The following is a 23,330-nucleotide window of genomic DNA, read 5'->3' as shown; positions in this document are numbered from 1 at the left end:
ACGCGTGTGCGCACATGTCGGAGCCGCACAGTACACAGCCCTCGAGCTTACGCGCCGCACGCCACGCGGCGCCAGATCGACCCTGCTTGGTTTCATTGTTCCCCGGCGTATCTGTACTCCTGCGTCGATCCCTCCATCGCTGCCATCCCACGCACTCTCACAATGGCTGAAGACGATACCAAGCTCACCCCCGCCACGGCGCCCCTGCTTCCCGTCGTGTTTTCCGAAGGCAGCGAGCTGCGCAACCGCCTCCAGCTCATCTACAGCAAGTCGCGTGCCCAGGCGGAAGGATGCGTATGTGTTCGTTGGCAGTCTCCTTCTTTCACCTACCACCACCACTAACAGCTATATCATCCAGACACTCGACGAATTCGCACAGTCATTGCGCTATACACCCATCCCTGCGACACTCGACACCTCGCGTCCGTTCACGAACTACTTCATCTCGTACGTACACCCCTGCCTTCCTCGCCTATTTAGCGTGCGTCATATGATACTGATCCCTAGCGCAGATCCTCCCACAACACTTATCTCATCGGCGACCAGCTCCGCGGACATGCGTCAATTCAAGGATACATCAACGTACTTTCGCGTGGTTGTCGTTGTCTTGAGATCGATGTCTGGAACGGCAAGAATAGCGAGCCGAAGGTCGTCCACGGGTGGACCGCGGTAGCGCCGATTCCCTTCCGCGATGTACTACTGCCCCAACTGTTTTCATCACATTCTCGTGCAATCTGACAAAATAGGTCTGCAAAGCGATTGCGGAATACGCGTTTAAATCCACGCCATTCCCCCTTCTCGTTTCACTCGAAAACCACTGCGACGTCGCCCAGCAAGGCATTGTGTCTGACATCATGCACGAGGAATTCGGCACCATGCTGCTCACCCAGCCGCTCACGTCCGTTCCTGAACTTCCTTCGCTTGAGGAACTCAAGTTCAAAATTCTCGTCATCGTGTGTAGTCTCTTTCCGCCGCCGCAGTGCGTGACATCAGCTAACGTGGAGTATATAGACTGCGCCGAATGACGTCTCCGATATATTGAATGCGGATGATCCCGAGTATCTCTCCAAAGTACGTGCGAGCGCGGACGAAGGTGGCTCGAGTTCTGATTCCGACGGCGGCGATACCGGGTCGGACGGTTCGGAGGATCCTGAAGATGAGCGAGACCGCGACGCGACGGAACGCAAGCCTGAGGAAGTCGAGGGCGCGCAGAAGGTCGAGACTTCGAGTATTAACCCCAAGCTCGGATCGCTTGGGATTTACGTCGTCCCCAGGCCTTTCGTCAATCTCATGTCCAAGCGTATGTGCCCTCGCCTACGGCAGCCGACGACTACTAACAAGCTCAGTCTCGACCGAGTTCAACCACATTCACAATGTCTCCGAGCGCATGTTCTCTAACCTCGAAAACCACCCGATTCCCGTGGCGCTCTGCTCCCCCGATGAGCCGTCTCCCGAGAGTAAACTGACCCCGCGAGCCGTGATCCAGCACAACGCGCGCTATCTCATGCGCATCTACCCCAACGGCTACCGCTTCAACTCCTCGAACCCGTACCCGCCAGCGTACTGGGCGTATGGCGCGCAGATCGTCGCGCTGAATTGGCAAAAGATAGATCGCTCGACTATGCTCAATCAGGCACTGTTTGAGGGGTCAGGTGGGTATGTGCTCAAGCCGGAGACGGAGCTGGGTCTTGCTGAGACGGCGGATGGTAAGGATCTTGATGCGAAGATATTCAGTCTTACAAATAAGGTCAAGGATAACCTGCACATCCAATCTCGCCACTTTGACAAGTTCGCCTCACACTTCAAGCATGCCTCCGGCTCAGATCCAGGAGCAGTGCACATTGACCCCTCGCTCTCGCTAAAGCGCCTCGGCAAACTCCAAGTCCAGCTCTTTGGCGTGCAAGACCTACCGCTACCACCGCACAGCGACCTCAGCTCCATTGCGGACCTTCACCCGTACGCTAAACTGGAATGCATCCAAGCTCACATCAAGTCCAAGAAACTCGACACGCAAGGTATTTTACCAGTTGGAAAAGTCGTCCACGAGACCGTGCACCGCACAAGCTCTCTCAAGGGACCGACAGTGTTTTGGGACGCGACGTGGACGTTCACGATCACGAGCGACCTCGCGTTCCTCCGATTCAAGTTTTATCACAACAACGGTCTGCTCTCGAAGAACGAGCCATGTGCTTGGTTTGCTACGCGCATTGGCAACTTTGACCAAGGTATGTTGAGGAGTGGCCGCTTAATGAATGTACCCGTACTGACAGACAGGATACTGCATCGTGCATCCGTACTCCATGTCCGGCTCCGCGGTCGGCGACTCCTGTGTCGCCTTGCTCAACTTTTCATGGTTGGAATGAGTGTGTCATTTGTCCTAGCTGCTTATCAACAAATTCATACACACAACTTTGCTCTAGCATAGACCCTCCCAGCACATGTCTATATTTTTACCCGGTCCAAAAGCGCCGTACAGTACAAATTTACAAAACACAAAAAAGTGACCCACTACTGAAACACTGGTCTAGTACTTCTTGGCGGGACTGTTGTTCGCGCTCGACGCAAGCACGGAGTACCGTTCGACCTGGATAAACAGGTCCGACACACCTTTCAACGCGCCACATATCCGCGCGTTGACCTTCTCGCGCACAGTGACAGGGTCCGCCTCATCAAGAATCTGCACGTGAATCACGCCGCGGATCGCGCCAGACTTTGCGTCGCCGCCGGTCGCCCAGAAGCGCGGGTTCGAGTACCCAACAACACCAGGGACAGACATGACGTCGTTCAGCGCGTTGCGGAGAACGTATTCCTGCTCGGACGTGAGGGAAAGCAGAAGCGTTGTTGCGGAGGAGGTGACGAGCGGGATCGCGGAGAAGAAGATGAGAACGGCGATAAAGAGCGATGCGAGTGGATCGAAGCCAGACCATCCGAAATATGAGGTGAGCAAGGTTGACACGATCACGCCGACGGATCCGAGCGTGTCAGCAAGGATATGCAGAAACAAGCCGTGCATGTTTTCGTTGTGCTTGTGGCCGCCTTTCCCGTTATCGTCGTCCGCGTGGTCAGAGTCGTGTTCGCCATCGTGGGGTTTGTGATCAAACGTGCAATTATCTTCGTCGTCGCCTTCAGTACATGAGAAGGGGAGCGACGAAATTAGCGATTTATGACGCTTCATAGGCGCGCGTTGGACGGGCGCTTGTGGCGCGAGCTGGGTCGGGCTTGTGAAGGGGTTATCGTTGTCGGCGCTGTGTCCTTCATGGTCGCTGTGGTCATTCCCTGAGTGATCATGGACCGAATGGTCGTGGCCTGTATGATTGTGTGCGGATTCGTGCGAGTGCGAGTGGTTCTCCGGCTCGCCCTTTGTCTCCTCGTGCGCCACGTGGCCGCCGTGCGAATGCGAGTGCGAATGGCCATGACCGCCGCCATGCCCATGATTAAACGCGACAATCCCCACAAGATTCACCACCAGCCCAAGCGAACTAACCACAAGCAACTCCGTTGTCCGCTCAATCTCCACCGGCGTCCAGATCCGCTCAATCGCCTCGATCACGATGCCGATGGAAATGCCAATTAGCATGACGCCATTGACGAAGCCTGACAGCGACTCGATTTTGCTCAGGCCGTAGGGGAAGCTTGCGGAGGGTGGCCATTTCGCCATAACGCTTGCGAGAAGACCGACGAGCAGTGCCAAGCAATCGAGTAGCATGTGGATGGAGTCCGATAACAACCCCAACGAGTGCGATAGCAGCGAATACACGAACTGGATAAACATGAAGCTGAAATTGAGCAACAAGAAAAGGAAAATACTCCGGGTATCTGGGTGCGAGAGCATAGTCTGCACCATCACAACTGGCTGACGTAGCAACTTCACGAGCTTCTCCGGGCCGGTGGCTGCGTTCGCTGTGGTCCCGTTCGAGTGTTCGGAGTGGCTGTGATTATGCTGGTTCTGCAGCGACGAAGGGCCAAATTTTGCGGAGGATTGCAGGATTGGCGAGGGCATCAGTCGAATCGCGGTGTCTTCAGGCCCGTGTAGGGCCCGAAGATCCAAGCTGTGGGAGTGCGAGTGCGGTTCGGCCATTGTTTCTGACAAAGGGACAGAGTCAGTAAAGTGGACTTGAGAGTAGAAATCTACAAGAACTCGGTGAGGATACCTTATGCTGTTGTGTGCGTCGGGTGCATGGATATGCTTAGTCCGGCCAGCAAGGTGTAGTTTTCCGGCGGTCGCGCAATGGGACTGAAAGCAAGCGAGCGAGTGGCTTGCCGTGCGCGTGCAAGGGATGTCAACGCAATGATACTGTCGTGCGCTTTGGTGAAGACGGAGGTGGTGGACGCGGATCACAGGGGTCTAGAGAGTGAGAATATGGTGCCAGGAAGTAGTCGTGAATTGGCTCATGACGAAGTTAAGTGAACTCAAGCCACGTTGGTCCCATCATACTCCACCATCACTACCTCCAACCACTGCAACTATGCCCGGCAACCTGATATGGGTCTCACTGGCGGCGTACTTCTGCATACCCGTGCTCATCTACTTCCTCATGCCAAAAGACCCCATCATCAACCCGCGCAAGCGCGCGATTGTGCTCGTCTTGGGCGATATTGGCAGATCACCACGTATGCAGTACCATGTGCTCAGTCTCGTCGAGACTGGCTTTCTCGTTGATTTTTGCGGTTACACCGGTGAGTGCTGATTCTATACTTGTATCGGACTGGTGACTGATGAGAATAGATACCGAGCCATTGCGGCAGATCGAGGAGTGCCCTGACATCAAGATTCACCCCATCAAGTCGTTCGACGCGCTCGGCTTGCCCAAGGGCCTACCGTTTATCGTACTTGCACCGTTTAAAGTCTTATACCAAGCATACCAGCTGTACTATCTCCTCAAGTCTCTCAAAGGTGCCGAATATCTCCTCGTCCAGGTTAGATCATCCCCAACATCATCCCAAACAACCCACCGGCTAACAACTTCCACATAGAATCCCCCCGCGATCCCGACGATGCTGATATGCTACATCTTCATCACCTTCACCTCTCGCCGCACACGGTATATCCTAGACTGGCACAACTTTGGCTACACCGTTCTAGCGCTCAAGTTGCAGTCCGATACGCACATTCTCGTTCGCATGAGCAGATGGTTTGAGCAGTGGCTTGGAAAACTCGCGTTTGCGAACTTTTGTGTTACAAAGGCGATGGCCGGTGTTCTCGTGCGGGATTTCGGGATCAAGTATGTACCTTCGCGGTTTGACTTGGCTGTTCGGTGGTATTGTTGCTACAGGCTAACATGGACAAGCGGGTTCCGGATAATCCCACTACCAGACAGACCAGCGAAACAATTCGTACCGCTTACAGAAGACCAGCGTGCTGAGATAGTATCATCTCACGAGATCTTCAAAGACTTTAATCCCTCGACCGACAAAATCGTCGTCAGCTCAACTTCCTACACCCCCGACGAAGACATGTCGGTGCTCCTCGACGCACTCTCATACTACGACACAGACTCGCAATCCCGCGACGATCTCCCGCGCATCCTCACAATTATCACAGGCAAGGGCCCGCTTGAGCCTGAGTTCGCAGCCGCGGTGAAGAGTCACTCGTGGAAAAACGTGACAATTCGTACGGCGTGGTTGGCCGCGGAGGATTATCCTCGTGTGCTCGCGGCGGGGGATGTCGGCGTGTCACTGCATCTCTCGACGTCGGGTTGGGATTTGCCGATGAAGGTTGTAGATATGTTTGGCTCCGGCGTGCCAGTTCTCGCAAGAAATTATCCCGCGTATGTGTCTATTGGGGGTAATGCACCACGAACAGCGACTAACGTGCTTAGACTATCCGAACTCGTTGTGAGCGGACGAAACGGGTATACATTCAAAACTGCTGGTGAATTGGCATCACAATTAATCGTACGTCCAACCTTTGCTTCTTTCTTTCTATTTTGCCTAACCAATAATAGGAACTCCTATCCACACCCTCGAAGCTTGCTGTCCTGCGCAAAGGCGCCATCGTCGAAGGTGGAAACAGATGGAACGAGACATGGCGGATAACTGCTGGCCCGGTGTTCCACATCCCCAACCGCGAAGATCTGACCGAAATCGATGACAGCAGCAGTAGTAGTGACGAGGGCTTTTGAGCATTTTTGAAGAAGGGAAAAGTCTTGCGTTCTTTGTACATATAACTGCAGCCACTAAAAATTAGATAGTGGCTTCTATAGCCTAGTTTTCGTCGATTACAATTAACACACCAGTTACATAAATTACAGCCGTACATACCATAATACCAACGCTTGAACAAAATATAGGTACGCATTAGTAGCTCACCTCAAACAATCTTGAGCTTGAGTCTCATGACCAAGTACACGTCAAAGCCGATGCATGCAAGAACGACAACGACTAGTAATATTACAATTTCATAAAACCGTTGCTCGGCCTGCCGGCTTCGATTTTGTAGCTCTGCGATCGCTGTCGTCCATAGTTGTTCGTATTGGCGCCATTGCTCATCGTAGCTTTCTCTCTGCTGGTTGTTAGCATCACCACAATAAGAAATCTTGCAACACAGGAAACGTACAAAGTAGGTGAGTTCGGCGGTGACCGTCTCGTTTAGTTTCTCTACGGAGTCAGTGAGCTTGAGATTCTGGCGGCGGCCGAGGGAATGGATTGCATCTTGAAGCATGCGAGTTTGTTCCTCGATATATTGCAACGACAGCGTAGCGTTTGCTTCAAGTAGTGTCAGGCGTTTCATGAATGTCTTGTAGACGGATTCTTGGGTGGTTGGACTGGCTGGAGCTGAGGTCTGCGAGGTAGAGTGTGGTGGCTGCAGTGATGATTTTGCTGTGGGGTGTTGCGATGGTTGTGGCGCACTGTAATTGTCGTGATGCTCATCGTCGCGGAGTGATCCGGGTGCCGAGTCGCCGGTACTATACGGTGCAGCCTCTAGTGGTGCTTTCGTAGCCGTTTCGCCTACCTCTGACGCCTGACCATCGCTAGAAGAGTTTGCACCACTATCTCCAAAGCCAGTCTTCATGTATGCGTTGTGTTGATGCTTCGCAATGTCACCACTATCCCAGGGCTCAAATGCACCATGCGGCGAACACATTGTACGATCGGAAATCTGCAACATGTAATTACGGATGTAGCTTTGAGACCATGAAGGCGAAAATCTCACTCTATCAGTAGGTGCCTGGTGGTCACTCTCGTCGGGGGAATCAACTTGCGCCGGCGCTGATTTCAGGTCAAGAATGACCAGCTCAACAGTGTCGCTACTCTTCTCCTTGTGGACGTCTGGCTTCTTCTCTGAATTCCACTCCTCATCAGCGTCGTCCTCTTTGTCGTCGTCGTTATCTTGGTGTTTGTCCTCGCCCCAATGCATCTTCATTTCGTTAATGTACTCCTCCATTTCAGTAATTCCGTACACCCGCACCACCGACAGCGGACAGTAAAACTCGCGACCCCAATGGGATAAAAACTCCAGACGCAGATAGCGCGCATATATCCGCGGATACTCGATCTCGAACTCCTGTAACTCACGAACATTGCGTGCCTCGAACTCACCGATCGTAACCCATTCGGAGGGCTTCACGGGATACTGAACCGACACCGATACCCGGAACAAACGCAGCATTGATGAGAAGAATTCATAGTTAGCGAGCACTATCGAGTCAATGAGAGTGGCTTCGCAGAGTTCGATAATGACAAACTTGTTAGCCACGTCGCACTGGTTTAACATGTATGTGTCTTTATTTTCCAGCAATATTGCATTCGCGCCGCGCATTTCCGGATTCTTTTTGATAATTGTCGCTGAGCAGTCAAAAGAGGCGTGGTTGGATCTGTTTTTCACTCTTCCGGTACGCCGGTTTCGATTCTCGCCATCGCCGCCGCTGCGGCCAGATTTTGCTGCATCAGTTGTTGTAGATGGTGAGAAAAAGAGAAAGTCAATATCGAGTTCGTCGCCCAGCGATTGGTCCTGCATGTCGATGCTGCGTGAGACAGCAGCACCTCGTTCTTGCTGACGCCGTGTCTCCGGCAAGATTCCGGCTCGCGCGTTTCGCAGTTTCCATTCCTCGAAGGATAAGAAATGAGAGGCGTCAAGAAGGCTGTCGGAATCGTTTGTGTCTTGGGATTGTGAGGGTATTATCGCACTAGCGGCTGGATGTGAGCGGCTTGCGGTTAAGTGCTTCGATGAGGATGGTGGTGAAAATGATGATGAAGATGAAGATAAAGATGCTGATGATATTTGTGGAGCGGATGAAGTTCGGACGGTGAAGGAGTCGGTGGTCTGTGGTCGTGCGGTGCGCTCTATACTAAATGCGTGCTGTGAGGTCTCGCTGGCAGTAAACGCGGTGGTTGAGGCGCTCCGTGGTGCACCTGACTGTTGGACGACAAGTTCAATTCGTGCAGTTGCGGATGAAGAATAGTCCTGAAGGGGAGACGGCGCTGGACATTCGCCAAAAGTGAGATAGTTCGTAGAGGTATACGGACACAGTGTCTGTGCTAGTGAATCTGCCGTGGACCTCGCAGCATCGATCGACGACGCAAGAACACCGCCAGACAGCGCGAGCGAGAGCAGAAACAGCGCGTGACAAAGTCGTAAGACAAAGACAGACGTGAATTTGCAGCCGCTGCCAGCCATGCGAGCCGGAGGTCAACCAACGGAGGCAGCAATGGAGTCGTGGTGGTGGGGTCGGAGCGGTCGGCGTAGTTGAGGTTCCTCGAGGTAGTGAATCTTGGCCAGCGCTCCGGTTTGGTTTGGCACAATGCCGGTTGCAAAAGAGTGCGGCGGATGCGAACCGGTTGCAGCGCCGCACTGCTCCGCACTGGCTGCGTGCACCACACCCTAGCCCTCTTGTCGTGACGACGGTTTTGGCGCTCGACAGCGAGAACGCAAAGCAAAGCAGCCTGCTCCGCCGCCAGCTTCACCACCCCCCAGCCAATGCCGCCAGCACTCCCGCCGCGCGCCCGCTGATCTTCGTACGTTTCGTCCCGTGCGCGCCTGATCCGCCGCTTGTCACTGCGACCCCGTTGTCCTGCCCCGCGTAGCGCCCGCCGAGGCGCGCCTCCTGCCATCATGGACAACAGCGGCCACACCCTCCTCGTGCGATTCATCAATTCACCGCACTTCACCCTTTTCCTTTGCATCTCCTACCTCGTGCGCTATGCTGACACGATTGGCATCCACTACTACCTCTGTCAGAAACTGCGCTGCTATGCCTACTCCGAGATTGAGTTCTTTCTCCCGCAGCTCTGCCAGATAATACTCACGGTCCCAACCGACTCCGTCGCGCTCGAGGAATTCCTGCTCGAAACATGCAACCGCAGCACTCATAGCGCAGTCCAGGTGAGTCTCGTCGCATTGTGTGCAGCGGATGGCTTATCGCTCGCTCGCGCGTCGTAGCCGCATCACGGCTGTCTGACTCGTTGTTCATTAGACCTTCTGGCTGCTCCAAGCCCATCTCGAAGATCTCTCCCATGATCCCGAGGCTCGGTCTTTCCAGATCTGCAGACGTATTTACAATCGCGTGCAGTTTATTCTTTTCAACGTGGGCGACCCCCCTCAGCAGAAGATTACTTCGAACCCTGGTCCAGCCCTGGTCCTCGCTAGCGCGGTCATGGGCGTAACCGCTGTGCCCTCCGTTACGCGGTTCATGGGGCCGATCACGATCGCGCAAGGCAAGAAGCCTCGTCTCCGAGTTTTTCATCTTGCACACACCGCGAAGCTGCTTAAATCCCGCTCGGCGACAGCCGCGTCCGGCAGCGGGTCAGCGTCTCCGCAGAACAACGGCACCTCAAGCAAAAAGACCGCTAAGTTCGATCCCGTCGTCACGAATATCGAGGCGACCGACCCTCGCATCCGGCTAGAGGTCGACGACGATGACGACGATGAGGAGGAGGACGGTCTCGACAACATCACCGCAACCGGCAAGTCGATAGGCGAAAATGGATTTTACGATGCCGAAAATGGGAGCTTGTCGCAGGAACAACAAAACAATATTGAAGACCCCGAAGACGGCGAAATGCCCAGCACATTATACGGCCTCGACGGTGCCGGAATTTCCTCGCTGCCTGATCTGCGGACACACGCGTTCCCGGAGTTTTCGCGGACGAGCGCGTCGCAGTCGTCCACCTCGGTCTACTCAAACCAGCCATACGCGCCCAACAAAAGCTACCTCAAGCGACACGTGCATCCTGTCCCTGCGTCGACTCTGACCCTGTCCGCCAAGATCAGGCTGCTTAAAACTAATTACTTTCGTTACGAAACCGCATTTGCATATGCTCTCCAGGCGATCTCAACCCGTTTACGACTTGTCCCTAAGCCAGCCCGTCTGTCGGCTCTCCGCGCTGAGATTACTCTACTGAACAACGAACTCCCTGGCGAGGTCGATATCCCGATGATCCTTGAGACCGACACTTACAGATCCACGCCGCGGCAACACAAGATGGTGCGCATCTCGCCGTTGGAGGCGACCATTCTCAACTCAGCCGAGCGCGTGCCGTTCCTGCTCATGATCGAGGTGCTACGCGACGAGGTCACATTTGATCCAGACACGCCGCGGAATCAGGATATTCTCAACAACCCGACCGACTACCGGAGTCTGTTTGACTTTGCATACACCAGCAACCCCAATGCGCACTTGCACGTTGAGACGGCTCCAGCGCGAAGTAGGACGGTGCCGAACGATGACACGGATTTAAGAGATACCGAGCTGGGCGACATTTCCACATCAACCTTCCCCTTCGACGATGCCCCTCTAGAGCACGTACTACCAAATGTGCCAAGCACTCCACTGCCACGCAAGTCCTCGGAATCACGCACCCCCTCGTCACCACGGTCTTCGGATCTGAACTTTTCTTCATCCTACCCTTCGCGCGCGAACATGCCGATTCCTAAGAACACAGCCGAACTGAATGGCATGGCAGTGCACATGCGTACTGCTGCTACAATGCTAGCACAGCTTGACCTGCAAGGATCGAACAGCAATGTGCGACTGCAACGGGACGAAATTGAGCAAATCAAGACGCGGATCGTGAGTTCGATGCAGCATCTTGAAGGGCAGGTCACGTTCGACGATGTCGAGGTTCCGGCCGCACAGGCGCCGGCTGCTCCGAGAAGGAGTACAAGCAGTGTACGCAGTATTTCGAGCGTGAACCCGGAAGTGAAGGAGGCAGGCGAGAGGCGACTAGAAAACGATTTAAAAACCGGAGTGATTAAGGCGGACTCCTCGTTCGGCTTCGGCGAGGAATGGGAGGCCAAAAAGGAACGTATCCGAGCGACCTCGCCGTACGGGCATCTGCCGCATTGGGATCTCGTATCAGTGATTGCAAAAACAGGATCCGATCTGCGACAAGAAGCGTTTGCATGCCAGTTGATCCACGCCATGAAGCATGTATGGGAAGATGCCGATGTTCGAGTATGGGTGCGCAAAATGAACATCCTTGTCACCGGCGCGAGTACAGGACTTGTGGAGACGATTACGAACGGTGTCAGTATACACTCTCTTAAGAAAGCTCTCGCAAAGTCGATGCTTGGACCGTTGGAGACTCCGCACAAAGCCAAGTCTGCCGCGACCTTGTCGGAATACTTTTTCAGAGTGTTTGGAGTCCGTGGCTCGGAGCGGTTTAAGAAGGCGCAAGGCGAATTTATCAGATCGTTGGCGGCTTACTCGTTGATTTGCTATCTTCTGCAGATCAAGGACAGACATAATGGCAACATTCTACTTGACACGGAGGGACACGTCATCCGTAAGTTATCTTTGTTAAGATGCATTTGACCAGATACTAACTCTTTTAGACATCGATTTCGGATTCTTACTCTCGAATTCTCCCGGCAGCGTTGGCTTCGAAGCCGCACCGTTTAAGCTCACACAGGAATACATTGACCTTATGGACGGCCCTAGTTCTGAAGCATTCGAGTCCTTCCGTGCGCTCGTCAAGGTAGCATTCAAGACACTGCGGCGGAAGACCGATGACATCGTCTTGCTGGTTGAAATGATGCAGAAAGAGTCGCCCCTGCCGTGCTTTAGTAGCGGCGATCTCACCGCGCACTTTTTGCGTCAGCGCTTCCACCTGGAGCTATCCGAAGTCGAGTGCGACGCCTTCGTTGACAACCAACTGATCAACAAGAGCATGGGCAGTATATATACACGACTTTATGACCAATACCAACTTGTCACGCAGGGCATTTACAGTTAATTAACGAGTTGGTGGGGTTTTGACGGCATTAGCGCAGTGCATGTGACGGGGCTAGTTGAAAGAGTACGATTAGGAGAAAGCTTGATTCAAAGTATGGAGACTAAAGTATGAAAGAGGTTATTAACTTTGGTTATGGATCGACCACCGATGGAGGAGGAGGCATAAGGAGAGTTGAAAGTGTACAGTCAAAAAAAACTGAAGTACATAACTGGAAAGATTTTACGGCTTGTCGTCAATATGACAACGTAATATGACTTAATAAATACTAACACACTCAGTCCCACCATGTATTCAAATGCCAAATGCCAATTATTCTGTAACAATTTTGATGGACCCTGCTCTTCCGCGCACGGCGTCTATAACCTTTTCGATTCGTTGGCACACATCTTTATCGATCTCGCGGAGAACGAGTGTTTCCAGATTACGCCAGCTGTTTGTCCACTCGAACGACTGGATAACCCATTCATCCAGCCACGAGCAGCCCGAAAAATCAATCCATTTCAAACTGAGACTGGATTTACTCAGTTGAAGCAGCGTCGACACCGATTCTGTCGCTGGGTACACCTGCGCACGGGCTTCCTCAGTGTGTGAATAAAACATGTCTGGCGGAATTGGCCAATTCGCAAGAGACAGCGCAATAAGCGATGACTGTGCGCGCAGCAGCGAGATAACGGTGGACCATAACCGCGTGGGCGATTTTGTGCGGGGATAGGACAGCGACAGCGCGGAGAGGAAGGTGAATGTGCGCGAAGTAGGAATGGCCTGTTGCCAGGACTCCGCAGTGGTCGTGTGTCGTGCCGACATGAATTTAGCGAGGCGTCCAAGTGGAAAACCGACGTCGTCGATTTGGTATGAGAGGTCCAGGCTCGTGACGCGGTCGTTAGGGTCATCGAGTGCCGGGATGCTCCAGTCGTCGCCGTCTTGTTGTGATAGCGTCGCCGATTCCTCATCGGCAGCCGGTTCTTCATTTCGAAATGCGGGGTCAAAAAGTAACCGGAAGCCCTGCGCACCGACACCGTTATAGCTATACCGACCCAAATATGCCAACAAAATCATCTTTACCGAAGGCTCAAGAAATGGCAAATACAGCTGCAAATACTCCACATAAAAATCCCAATCTCGCGCAAGTCTGACGTAGCACCAGTGCTGTAGACTTCGATCCCGCGGCAATAGCGACACAAGCGTGGACAGCGGCCGGTCGGGCAGATTCTTACGGAAGTTATAAGTCTCACTGTCCTGAGGTCTGAAGATTAAATGCGCAAGCCATAGTTTTGCTTGGTAATGCTGCATGTGTAAACGGTACGGTAAAGAAGCGAACCGGACACGTTCTTCTTCAAGCCATGTCGGTGGCGGCGGCGGGCCTGCGTATGTGCGCCGACTCCGGCGCCTCGGTTCAACCTCCGTGTCCGGCGGACGACTATCGAAAGCCTCCGGATCCGCAAGGTACGCGAGTAACGACATGCTCCCATTGCTGCTTGCACCAGAGGTGGTAGCATCCAACGCCGTCTGCTGCGCCGCGGCAGAGCCCGATGACGACGAGGCCGAAGCCGACGATGACGATGACGAAGCCAATCCGCCGGCGGTAATCGCCTGCGCGACCGCACGCTTGCGCGATTCCCAAATCAACTCATTGACCGACTTCTCCTGCGCTTGCCGTTGCGCACGCACCATCGCAGCGTTATTATTCATCGCAGCATAATGCTTCGTCAAGGTATTCGAGTTCGCCTGGTGCTTGACCATCCTCCCGCCTTATATATCTCTGTGCCCGCCGCCAGCGTGTTCCGCCACGAACCGAAACACGCGCGCACAGTAAAAGCGTATGATGAACTTATTCGGATTATTTGTTCGCGACCGGGAGAAGGGAATGGAAATGGTTGAAGGCGACAATCGTTATGGTAGTAGCATCATGAGATGGATGTTGGGAGCACACGATATCGAGCGGCTACTTAGGCGGGGATCTGAACAACCAAGCGTCGATCGCCCACCTTCTACCGCACCCTCACCACAAATTTGATCACCCCAACACTACTTTGATCTGAAGTTTGATACAACCAGATTCTAAGGCTTGAAATGCAGTTTGTGATATCGTGAAACTGGGCAACTTACACCGAGATCTGATGCAGATCACGTGACAATTCGCAGCAGAATTGATTTGGTGCCACCCGCGCGACAGTTGTAGTTTTAACTGCCAGCGTTAGTGGTTTAGCGGTAAAATTCGTCGTTGCCATCGACGAGCCCCCGGTTCGACTCCGGGCTGACGCATGTTTTTTGCTATTGTTGGTGGCATATTTTTTGTTCTCTTTTCAGTTGACCATCTCGCTGTTTCCTATTTGCAGTCCGTCACATTTTTGATTGATACAAGTATGTACAGCTTATGACGCTACGACTTTTGTTCCCCCCCGGTGCATCGTCATGTTAAACTTGACACGCCGGGTGACCAAATCCGCGGCAGCCATTGCATCTTCGTAACTGTCGTGCCCTGCAGGCTCAGCGCTGACATTCATCTGAATCTCACGCTGGAGATACTTGCTGGCAAGATTCTTTAGACTCTGACGAATCCCGCGCAATGCCAGCGCGCCATTATCAGGGGGGTATAGAAGCGCCGAGTCCACGAGTTTTGTATGCAGGATGCGGAGCGCCGCAAGATCATTCTCGAGACCGTGCCCGACGAGGATAGTGTCCGGGCCAATGTAGCTCTGCAATACTGTGCGGCGTACGGTGCCGAAAGTCGGTACGTCGTCGTCGCTGACGGAGGTCACGCCGGAGTACATCGTGTTGAGGTCTATGACACGGCCGATGGGTTTTACGAGGGTGTCGTATAAAACCTCATTGGAGGGATATTGTAAGATAGTGACACGAATGAGTTCAACGCCAAGGTCGCTGTAGCCCATTTCGCAATCCATAGAGACTGCGCGAGGAAATTGTGCGGTTGACGGGTCGCTTGTGGTACTTGTCTCGAAGGGGATTATGGACGCCAAACGCGCAAAGCCTTGGGGTCGGTAAACATGCTCCGGAAAGGTTGTGCAGCCGGCGCTCTCGTCGGCGCGCTGTGAACAGCACGGATAAATTCTTGTGCGCGTGCCGTCGGATGCTTTGGACATGTATGATTTCCGCGGATGATACACGCATTCGGATTGACCCTGTGCATGGACTTTGAAGTGCCGCGTGCAGCGATCGCAGGTCTCGTATCCGCCTGCAGCCTTCGCGGTCGCGACCGCCTCCGCGACTTCCTCCGGGCTAGGCAGGTCGACCATGTACCCGCGGTCTCTGAGCACGTTGGTCTCGTGTACGAGAGCTTGTAATCCGTCAAGAATCTGCGCGTCGGTAAACTCACACTCCGTGAATGACAACGGTGCGCTAGCTTTCAACTTCTCAAACGCGGACACCCGCGGACCTGACCGTTCAGTGGCATACGACTCCGGTGTCACCTTTTTTAGTTTCATAATCACATGCTTGATCGAATTGATGTACGTCGCGACACTCGCACTGCCAGCGACTTCGTACTCTAGCCGCGCGGCGTCATAGTTGGGAAGCGTGCTTAACTTGCGTTCGCGGAGGATGAGCGCGATTGTGGAGGCCATTTGAAGGCGTTGTGCGTGTAGTGCCGGCGGGTGAGGGTTTACGGGGTGAAGAGATATGGTGGTGATGTCGATTGCAGGTGGAGATGTTGAAGATGAAGTGGTAGAGGAGGGGCGAGCGGAGCGCGGTTTGATAACTTTGTTCGCGACAGTGGGCGTGACGATGCCGGGAGCACTGGGGATGCGGGGCGAAGTGACTATGGGTGATGATGTGATGGTCCGAGCGGAAGACTTCGCAATGCGAGCCAGCGAGTTAGAGCTCGCAAGAGATGCGATGCTTGCGTCGCCTGCATCCGGGGTGGAGGTGGTAGAAGTCTTAACCCGTTGCGTACTCGCCGGTCCGAAGGTGGAATGCGGCGACGCTTCCCGTTTCCGCGGGACGGATGAGCGATTGATGGCAGCCGGGAAGATGAATGATTCTGGAGCTGCTGTGGGCGACTGCGACGCAGCGGGGTCGGGCGAAACGACAACATCACGCTTATGGCTGAAGAGGCAGTGCGGTGCTCTGCACTTTGAGAGGGACGGACATGGAATATGCGCGAAGAGAGCCCGACGACTGCAAAACATGAGAAAATCTAGAGTCTGGTCCCTATCAGTAAAGTGTCGGCAACGAAACACCCGTATAAACTTCTATACTGTTAAAATGGCGGCTATGAGCCGGCTGTGAGAATGGTGAAGGCTGGATCGCGATGAGCTGGAAGTACGAAACCCGTGGATCTAAACTCTAATCGGACGCGTCGATATTGATGATCGATTTGTTTACCTTCAACTTCGTCGTGCTGGTTACGTCGAGTTTGCATCGCAGCGTGGAGTTTTCGTCCTCGAAGACCGCATTGTTCACATTGAATTTGCTACAGTATTACGGATACCCATTTGAGAGAGATTGTTGCGATGGCACAAGGACCAATTACCTCAACCCCTTCAGACAGCCGCATCGGCCACCCCGGATCATCGCTGCTAGGGAGCACCCCGTCGACAGTGTATCGATGGGCGACAGACAGCATCGCGGGCGGACGTCAAAGTCCCCGGGATATACCTGACTATTTCACTGGCGACCTCAGCAAGTTGTCAGAAGAGGGTGGGTAATACGTGTCGGGCAGTGAAGGACCGTGCTAACATTACCATAGAGTCTGTGGAGCAGAATGATCCGTCGGATCGGATTACACATTTGGCGCAGTTGCTGGACCGATTCAACGCGTCGCGCATAGCATCGCCGGAGTCGGTCGCGACAGACAAGGAGACGAATGAGAACAGGCCGCTTAAGATTGATACCAAGGCTGACCCACCGGCCGATGACAGCGGCAGCGAGATTTCACTGCTGTCAAGTTTTGAGTCGGAGTCTATGTCGCATACAGGACGTGTTATTCGCGATGGATCGAGCAAGATTATGCAGGTGAGCTGTTGGACAGCCGTGTTTTGATCGACGGTGACGTATATTAACGCATATTAGCATGTGAATTCGACAGAGAGCTCGAGCTCGGCGGAGGACGCGTCAAAGCCGGGCAAAGACGATTTGATCAACCTGGACTCGAGTCCCAAGCAGCCGGCACGGGCTATTTCAGATCAGTCAGAATCAGAATCTACGATATCGCTGCGGAGTTTTGATCAGTCTACAGTCAACGGCAGCAAGCAAATGCAGAGCAATATTTCGATTTCGGGTGACGTGACGCCCATTCTGGTGCCTGTGCGGCCACAGCAGCAGCAGTCGATTACAGATGCACGCTATGAGGCACTGATGAAGCGAGTGGAAGAGTTGGCGGCAGCACGTGTGAACGACGAGGAGACGATCACGCGCCTGCAGCGACAGCACCGGGAGATGGCGGAGGAACTGGAGAAGGTGAAGGAAAGTCGAAGAGACGCGTACTCGGAGTTTCGTAGACGGCGAGAGGCGGAGGCGACGCCGGAGATGTTTGCGCCGGTGTTTGCGCCGGTGGCGAGCGACGCAGGGTTTATGTCCGGCGAACACGGTTTGTTTACGCAGTCCGCGGCGCCCAGCAGCACACACGGCGCCAGCGCAAGGACGACGCCGGAGACCGAGCGAGTTTCTCCGCCGTCGCGGCGGGTCGTGGTGGAGTCCGTGGCGCCGAGTCCGGTGCTGCAGCATCCGCAGCCGGTGCCAGCAGCGGTGGATGAGTCACTGCGCCTTGCGACTGCGCTGGAAGACGCGCGGCGGGAGAACGCGGCGCTGCGGGCGCAGGTGAGCGCGTTGCTGCACGCGTCAACTCCAGCGAATCAGACGCCGCCGAAATCGCCGACGTCATCCGCGGGACTGATTGAGGAGCTGGAGGCGCTGCTGGCGGAGGCAGAGCGGGAAGTGGCGCGGCTGCGGGGTGGCGCGACGATACTAGGGCCGAGCAATATGCCAGGTAAGGGCGGCGGCAGGCGGCAGTGTCGTGGCGCAGCAGGCTAACGCGGAGTTTAGGGCTGTACCGGCGGCTGGAGATGGATCGCGTGGACGCGCTGGGCGTTGCGGAGCTCGGTAACATGGTTAAGGTCAGTGGCGCAGTTGAGGGCGTGGCGCAGCAGGGCTAACTGACGTGAACAGAACATCCTGCTCTTCCTCGGCACCGCCTACTCCGCGCTACCCCAGCGCATCATGGCGATCGCAGAGCGCGATGCCGCCGACGACCGCTACGCACACTTCGCCAACGACATCCACCGTGTACTCTATGGTGGTCTTCAGATGAGCGCCGAGGCAGCGCTTCCCGCAGAACTCGCCTGTCTGGGCGAGATGGTCGGCCGCGTCGAGAAGCTCGCGCGCGCCGCAGCGCGTAGAACCGCCCAGAAATAAAGAGCACTACGGCGTTAACGCCCATTATGGACAAGTCTCAGGGGCCGCGCCGCACCGGACTTTGCGCGCACGGACGCGCCGCATCTCCGCGCCGAGTCTCCGCGCAGCGCCGCGACGCGTCATTGCTCGCCTATATAAGCCGCCCTTCCCGTCCTCCTCTGCCACTCCCATCTTAGATACACTCCTCCATCAATATGCCTACTCCTGTCGCCAACTCCCGCGCTTCCTCCGCCACTGCCGACGAAGCCTCCGCTCTTGCCGTCGACCTCGAGGCTGTCACCCTCGTCGACGAGAACGCTATCATTCTAGCCGAGCCTGACAACTTCGTTATGGTTGACGAGGACGACGACTCCCCTGCATCGAGCCCAAACACCTCCGCAGTCACCAAGTCTGACTGCAACTCCGACTCCGACGTTGTGGACGACCTTCCTCCCTGCGAGCACAAGTGTCCGCGCTGCTGCAGTGGCGCTGCAGCAGCGCCTGCTCCGGAACAACCTCGATTCTTTCATCGCGGTTTTGGTGGCGGCCATCACCACGGCCGTCATCATCGCGCTTTTGCCACCGCTGGCTTCTCACCTTACGGTATGCCGCCGCCTCACATGTTCGGTCTTCACCACGGTCATCCGGCCTTCGGTCCCGGCACTGAGGCCATCAGAGCTGCTTATGGCCCATTCGGAGGTCCCGGATTTGGTCGTCACCACCGCGGAAAGCGTTATGACGCCGCCGGCGATTCCTCCTCGTCAGATTCTGAGTTTTACCCCCGCCGCCGCCACCACGGACATTGCCGCCGTGGCGACGCTGACGCCGAGTCTTTTGGTCGTTGCCACAAGTTCGGCGGCCGCCATCACCACCGCGGACCTCCTCCTTACGATGCCGCGCCTCCCGCTGACCCGCCTACTGATGCCGCTGGTGCTTCTACTCGCGGTATGCCTCTTCATCCTGAGATGATGTTTGGCTCTCGCGGCAAGCATGGCAAGCGTGGCCGTCACGGATTTCACGGTCCTCACGAGTTTTCTCCCGATATGCTTATCAACGATGAGGGCATCTTGCGCCTTGAAGCGCTTCTCGCCCAGGCTCGTGCCCAGCACGCTGCAACCACCGCCGCCGGTAATACCGAGGCTGCTCCGGCCAGCACCACTACCACTGCTGAGCAAGACACTGCAACCCCTGCCGCTGATCGTGGAGTCGACCCCCGCGGATATCGCAACGGTCGCTGGCACAGACACCATGATACCATGATGGACGACTTGCATCCACATCATCATTATCATCACCCTCCTCCTCCTCCTCCTGCTGACTTACCCGCGGAGATGATCCCCTCTTCTGACGATGAGACCGAGGCATACCGTCAGTTTATGATGCACATGGAAGCCCGCCACAACAGACATCGCGGTGAATTCGGCGCTTTTGGAGGAGGTCGTTATCACGGCGGCAGCTATCACGGTCGTCGCGGCCACGATTCTGAGAATCCGGCTGTGGCTGCTGAGAGCGAGAGTTCTGATGCGCAACCCCGCCACTTTGGACATGGTGGCCGTCGTCATGGTCGTCACGCTTTCTATAATTGATACCAGAGCTCGACTGCGAGATGATTTTATCTTTTATCGCGTGATTGCTTCACTAAAATTCGGAGATTGATTTGGAAAAGTAACAGAAAATGAAGTGCACCAAAAAAAATTAGGGCGTGTTTCGGTCTTTTTTATGGAATGTGGTATCGGATTATTATTGATTGGTCTTGGTTTTGTTCAGCTTATGCGTCTATATTATGAATAAATTTTTTTCTTCGGAATTGTACATGCCTTCGTCTTTGGTTTTACTTACGATTGGGCACCGTAACACGCTCCTGTCTTCAAGCTTGCTGATATTATGCAGCCCATGCGAACTGCTTTAATAATCGACAGTTCTCTACAAGGTTTGACCAAATAAGGGCAATTTGCAGATGCTACGCAGAAGTGTAAAACTGTGTGATATGCCCAATGATTGTATTAAATATCCGTGCAAATGCTACTACTGTATGTTGTTCTGCTTCTTAAACTCATCCCACGCACGATTCAACGATACAAAAACACCTTCCGCAATCATCTTCTGCTCCGTACTCGCCCCCTGCGCGATCTTATCCGGATGCGTCTTTGCCACCGCACGCATATACACGATTTTGACCTTGCGCGGCATGACAAGTTCGGCCATACTCACCTTGACCCACCCGGACTCCGGCCAGAGCACGGCGTCCATGGAGGCGAGCAACGCACGTAGATTGTCTTCCTTGCCACCGCGCCAGGCGATGAGTTTGGCTTCCACGACGTCGTGGAGCGCAAACTTTTCGGCCTCGGCGGCTTCCGCAACACTGTCGGATTGTTGGAGACGTTTGAGTGCGTCACCCGTGGGGAGTGGCGTCGTGCTTGGTGGTGGACGTGGGGTGGAAGCCGCGGAGGAGCTGCTTCGTGTCGATGGCGTTGGAGCCGGTGTGTTCCGCGCGCTTGACGCGGGTGTGGTCTTCACCGAGGACGGGGGGGAGATCACTTTATCGCACCGCCGACGACCGTCCATGGCAGCCTTCCCGCCTTTACCCGCCTCGACCAACTCATTCCACGCATCCCGCGCTTCCTTGAACTTTTCAAGCTGCTCCAGCGCCTCAGCCTTACGCTGCAACAGCCGTCCCCATATCTCATTCAAGGCCTTGCCCGGTTCGATTTCCTCATCAACGCCGCGTCCAGCGCCAATTAGCGCCAACCCTTCCTCCGCGTCGCGAAGCGCGTTGCGGATGTCGCCTAGCTTAAGTAAACACGCAGCGCGATTTGCGAGAAGAATGGCGCGGAGAAGGTGGTTTGCAGGAGTGAGGTCCAGTGCTTGCGTGTAAGATTCGGAGGAGGCTGTGAAGTCGCCACGCTTAAAGGCGTCAGTGCCTTCAGTGCGCGCGAGAGTGATTTCGTCGAGTTGCATGGTGGAGAGAGTGGGCTGCATGCGTGGTGATGGGTTTGGCTTTGGCTTTGGTTCGGGTTTGGGCACGGTGACGGGGCGGGATGCAGTAAGTGATGAAGCGGTGGCGGCGGCAGGGGAGGCACGTGTAGATGGTGTGGGTGCTTGTCGCCTGCGCGAGAGGTATTGTGGCATATCATCGTCCACAAACTTCGCACTAACCGCCGACCGTTGCGGAGGCGCTTGTTGACGTGGCTGTTGCCGCGATTGCGACGCCGTTGTCCTCGTCGAGGGTCGTTGTGGCATCGCAGGCGGCGAGGGAGAGCCTGATGGCGCCTCCTGTTCCAACATCATCGCTTCCAAAGTCGCTGCGACTTGTCCGCGGCTCTTTGACTCCGGTACAGGAGATGCCACGTCCACGCCCGGCGTGTGACGGCGTAATTGCGGCTGCTGCGACGAAAGCGGATGCCCGTGGTGATGTAGATGGTGTTGTTCGCGCAATTGCTGCCCACGCATCCAGCGCGGTGCACCGTCGTCAACAGGCGCGGGTCCGGACGTGCCAGAAATTCCGCCGGACGCTTGATACTCCTCAACGGCTTTCGCGACAGTCTCTTTACCCTGCTTCCACAAGCCCTCGGCGCGACTGCGCAATGTGCTGGCGAGCTTGCCTAGCTCTTGCTGATTTGAAAACTGCGCCATGAACCCGCTGCTGCCGCTGCCATTGGCCGCACCGTTTGAGTGTTCGTCATTGACGACGTCCCCGGTTGCGCGGCGGCGGGGATATGAAGTCGGCATATCTTGCCACTCACTATTCCCGAGATCATCGGGATGTGGCGGTAACGCGTTGTCCCGCGGTGGACGTCGCCGCTGCCGCTGCTGCTGTTGTTGTGACCTAGGCGGCTGCGACGGTAGTCGTTCATCCTCCCGCTCCGCATTCCTCCGTGGCGGCACACCTTGTTGCCGCCGCGACTCGTCATGCGCTTGCATGAGTAGAATATCAATAGCCTGCTGCACATCCGCACCAGTATCAGTGAGTTCGAGAGCGCGGGTGGCTTTGTCGCGGGTGAATCCCATATCGACGAGCTCAGCAAGCGCGGCAGTGCGTATGTCGGGTATGTGAGCGGACGCCGGGGCGGGAGTGGGAGCGGGGGCGGCGGAGGTAGTGGATTGGTATGAGGTCGAGCGACGTGATGAGGCGCTCGTGGACGTGGAAGATGCAGTTGATACGATACCGGGGGGGAGAGATGCAGATTGGCGTGCGGGAGTGGGTGGAGTTGGCGCGACTGCGTGAGCGAGGGGACCGAGGATATCGTCGTCGTCGAGTAATGTGTTCGCGGATGGAGCAGGCGACGGCGTCGTAGCTATAATCTACATTAGCTATCATCACAAAATGGAACCTTCACACCATTTAACTCACGCGCAGAACCCCTAGTCTCAAGGAAATCAAAGCTCAAACCAGCCGCCCAGTCCGAAGACGACACGGATGTGTTCGCGCTGCTTGTCGCGGGAAACGGCATCCGTTCCTGTTGCTTCCGCAAGAGCTGGGCATTCAAGCTATTCGCCTGGGTGCGCTTTGCGCTTGAAAAAGACACAAGCGATGCAAATGGCTCCACGCCTTGCGAGGAAGATGACGACGAGGACTGTTTTCGTGGAGATACTGGTGTAGCGGAAGACAGACGCGCGGATGACGACATGTTGCTGAGTAGCGAGGGCGCCGGGGACGGTGCTGGAGACGGTGTAGCGGTCGGGGTCAATTGCGCTGGTACCATTGCAGCGGCCACACCACGGGACGGCGGAGACACTGCCGGGGTGAAGGAAAGATCGAGGAGGTCGTCCATTTCGGCATTCCGATGCTGGTGATCGCTGTCTCCGAG

At 55.1% G+C, this 23,330-nt stretch overlaps 10 protein-coding genes and 1 non-coding gene across 11 annotated transcripts; 6 read left to right on the top strand and 5 right to left on the bottom strand.

Moving 5' to 3' along the window:
* Positions 1-162: 162 nt before the first annotated feature.
* On the top strand, positions 163-2,363 carry V1518DRAFT_424313 (PLC-like phosphodiesterase; the record flags this gene model as incomplete). Its single annotated transcript, XM_066905863.1, has 7 exons — positions 163-294; positions 359-447; positions 513-693; positions 747-953; positions 1,012-1,300; positions 1,347-2,225; positions 2,275-2,363. 7 exons carry the CDS (start codon positions 163-165, stop codon positions 2,361-2,363), a joined length of 1,866 nt encoding a protein of 621 aa, XP_066761726.1.
* On the bottom strand, positions 2,351-4,385 carry V1518DRAFT_408271 (cation efflux family-domain-containing protein). The gene is made up of 2 exons (XM_066902087.1): positions 4,152-4,385; positions 2,351-4,083 (listed from the first exon to the last, which is right to left on the bottom strand). Exon 2 carries the CDS (start codon positions 4,076-4,078, stop codon positions 2,525-2,527), a length of 1,554 nt encoding a protein of 517 aa, XP_066761725.1. The 5' UTR covers positions 4,079-4,083; positions 4,152-4,385; the 3' UTR covers positions 2,351-2,524.
* V1518DRAFT_408267 (uncharacterized protein) lies at positions 4,353-6,286 on the top strand. The gene is made up of 6 exons (XM_066902086.1): positions 4,353-4,677; positions 4,727-4,917; positions 4,975-5,222; positions 5,289-5,768; positions 5,820-5,895; positions 5,946-6,286. The coding sequence occupies exons 1-6, from the start codon at positions 4,392-4,394 to the stop codon at positions 6,120-6,122; spliced, it is 1,458 nt and encodes a 485-aa protein (XP_066761724.1). The 5' UTR covers positions 4,353-4,391; the 3' UTR covers positions 6,123-6,286.
* On the bottom strand, positions 6,086-8,691 carry V1518DRAFT_408264 (UNC-like C-terminal-domain-containing protein). The gene is made up of 3 exons (XM_066902085.1): positions 6,557-8,691; positions 6,262-6,502; positions 6,086-6,204 (listed from the first exon to the last, which is right to left on the bottom strand). Exons 1-2 carry the CDS (start codon positions 8,615-8,617, stop codon positions 6,311-6,313), a joined length of 2,253 nt encoding a protein of 750 aa, XP_066761723.1. The 5' UTR covers positions 8,618-8,691; the 3' UTR covers positions 6,086-6,204; positions 6,262-6,310.
* A 170-nt stretch (positions 8,692-8,861) lies between these two features.
* On the top strand, positions 8,862-12,460 carry V1518DRAFT_408262 (kinase-like domain-containing protein). Its single transcript, XM_066902084.1, has 3 exons — positions 8,862-9,322; positions 9,414-11,724; positions 11,774-12,460. Exons 1-3 carry the CDS (start codon positions 9,053-9,055, stop codon positions 12,172-12,174), a joined length of 2,982 nt encoding a protein of 993 aa, XP_066761722.1. The 5' UTR covers positions 8,862-9,052; the 3' UTR covers positions 12,175-12,460.
* On the bottom strand, positions 12,238-14,101 carry V1518DRAFT_408260 (uncharacterized protein). The gene has a single exon (XM_066902083.1). The coding sequence runs from the start codon at positions 13,912-13,914 to the stop codon at positions 12,484-12,486; it is 1,431 nt and encodes a 476-aa protein (XP_066761721.1). The 5' UTR covers positions 13,915-14,101; the 3' UTR covers positions 12,238-12,483.
* A 264-nt stretch (positions 14,102-14,365) lies between these two features.
* V1518DRAFT_t10 lies at positions 14,366-14,436 on the top strand. Its single transcript has one exon. It is a non-coding gene; the product is annotated as a tRNA-Gly (tRNA).
* A 53-nt stretch (positions 14,437-14,489) lies between these two features.
* V1518DRAFT_408258 (uncharacterized protein) lies at positions 14,490-16,460 on the bottom strand. Its single transcript, XM_066902082.1, has one exon. The coding sequence runs from the start codon at positions 16,317-16,319 to the stop codon at positions 14,547-14,549; it is 1,773 nt and encodes a 590-aa protein (XP_066761720.1). The 5' UTR covers positions 16,320-16,460; the 3' UTR covers positions 14,490-14,546.
* A 740-nt stretch (positions 16,461-17,200) lies between these two features.
* On the top strand, positions 17,201-18,577 carry V1518DRAFT_5273 (uncharacterized protein). Its single transcript, XM_066906617.1, has 3 exons — positions 17,201-18,118; positions 18,175-18,245; positions 18,298-18,577. Exons 1-3 carry the CDS (start codon positions 17,386-17,388, stop codon positions 18,541-18,543), a joined length of 1,050 nt encoding a protein of 349 aa, XP_066761719.1. The 5' UTR covers positions 17,201-17,385; the 3' UTR covers positions 18,544-18,577.
* A 112-nt stretch (positions 18,578-18,689) lies between these two features.
* Positions 18,690-20,329, top strand: V1518DRAFT_408255 (uncharacterized protein; the record flags this gene model as incomplete). Its single annotated transcript, XM_066902081.1, has 1 exon — positions 18,690-20,329. A coding segment is annotated over exon 1 (1,367 nt), but the record flags the coding sequence as incomplete, so codon positions are not given.
* A 218-nt stretch (positions 20,330-20,547) lies between these two features.
* Positions 20,548-23,294, bottom strand: V1518DRAFT_424304 (uncharacterized protein; the record flags this gene model as incomplete). Its single annotated transcript, XM_066905862.1, has 2 exons — positions 20,548-22,817; positions 22,874-23,294. 2 exons carry the CDS (start codon positions 23,292-23,294, stop codon positions 20,548-20,550), a joined length of 2,691 nt encoding a protein of 896 aa, XP_066761717.1.
* Positions 23,295-23,330: the final 36 nt, after the last annotated feature.

Source organism: Limtongia smithiae, assembly GCF_038497785.1.
Source record: "Limtongia smithiae strain NRRL Y-17922 unplaced genomic scaffold V1518scaffold_1, whole genome shotgun sequence".
In the NCBI taxonomy this organism is placed as follows: Eukaryota; Fungi; Ascomycota; class Lipomycetes; order Lipomycetales; family Lipomycetaceae; genus Limtongia; species Limtongia smithiae.
Note: the sequence above shows the minus strand (reverse complement) of the source record. Positions and strands in the feature narration are given on the sequence as shown.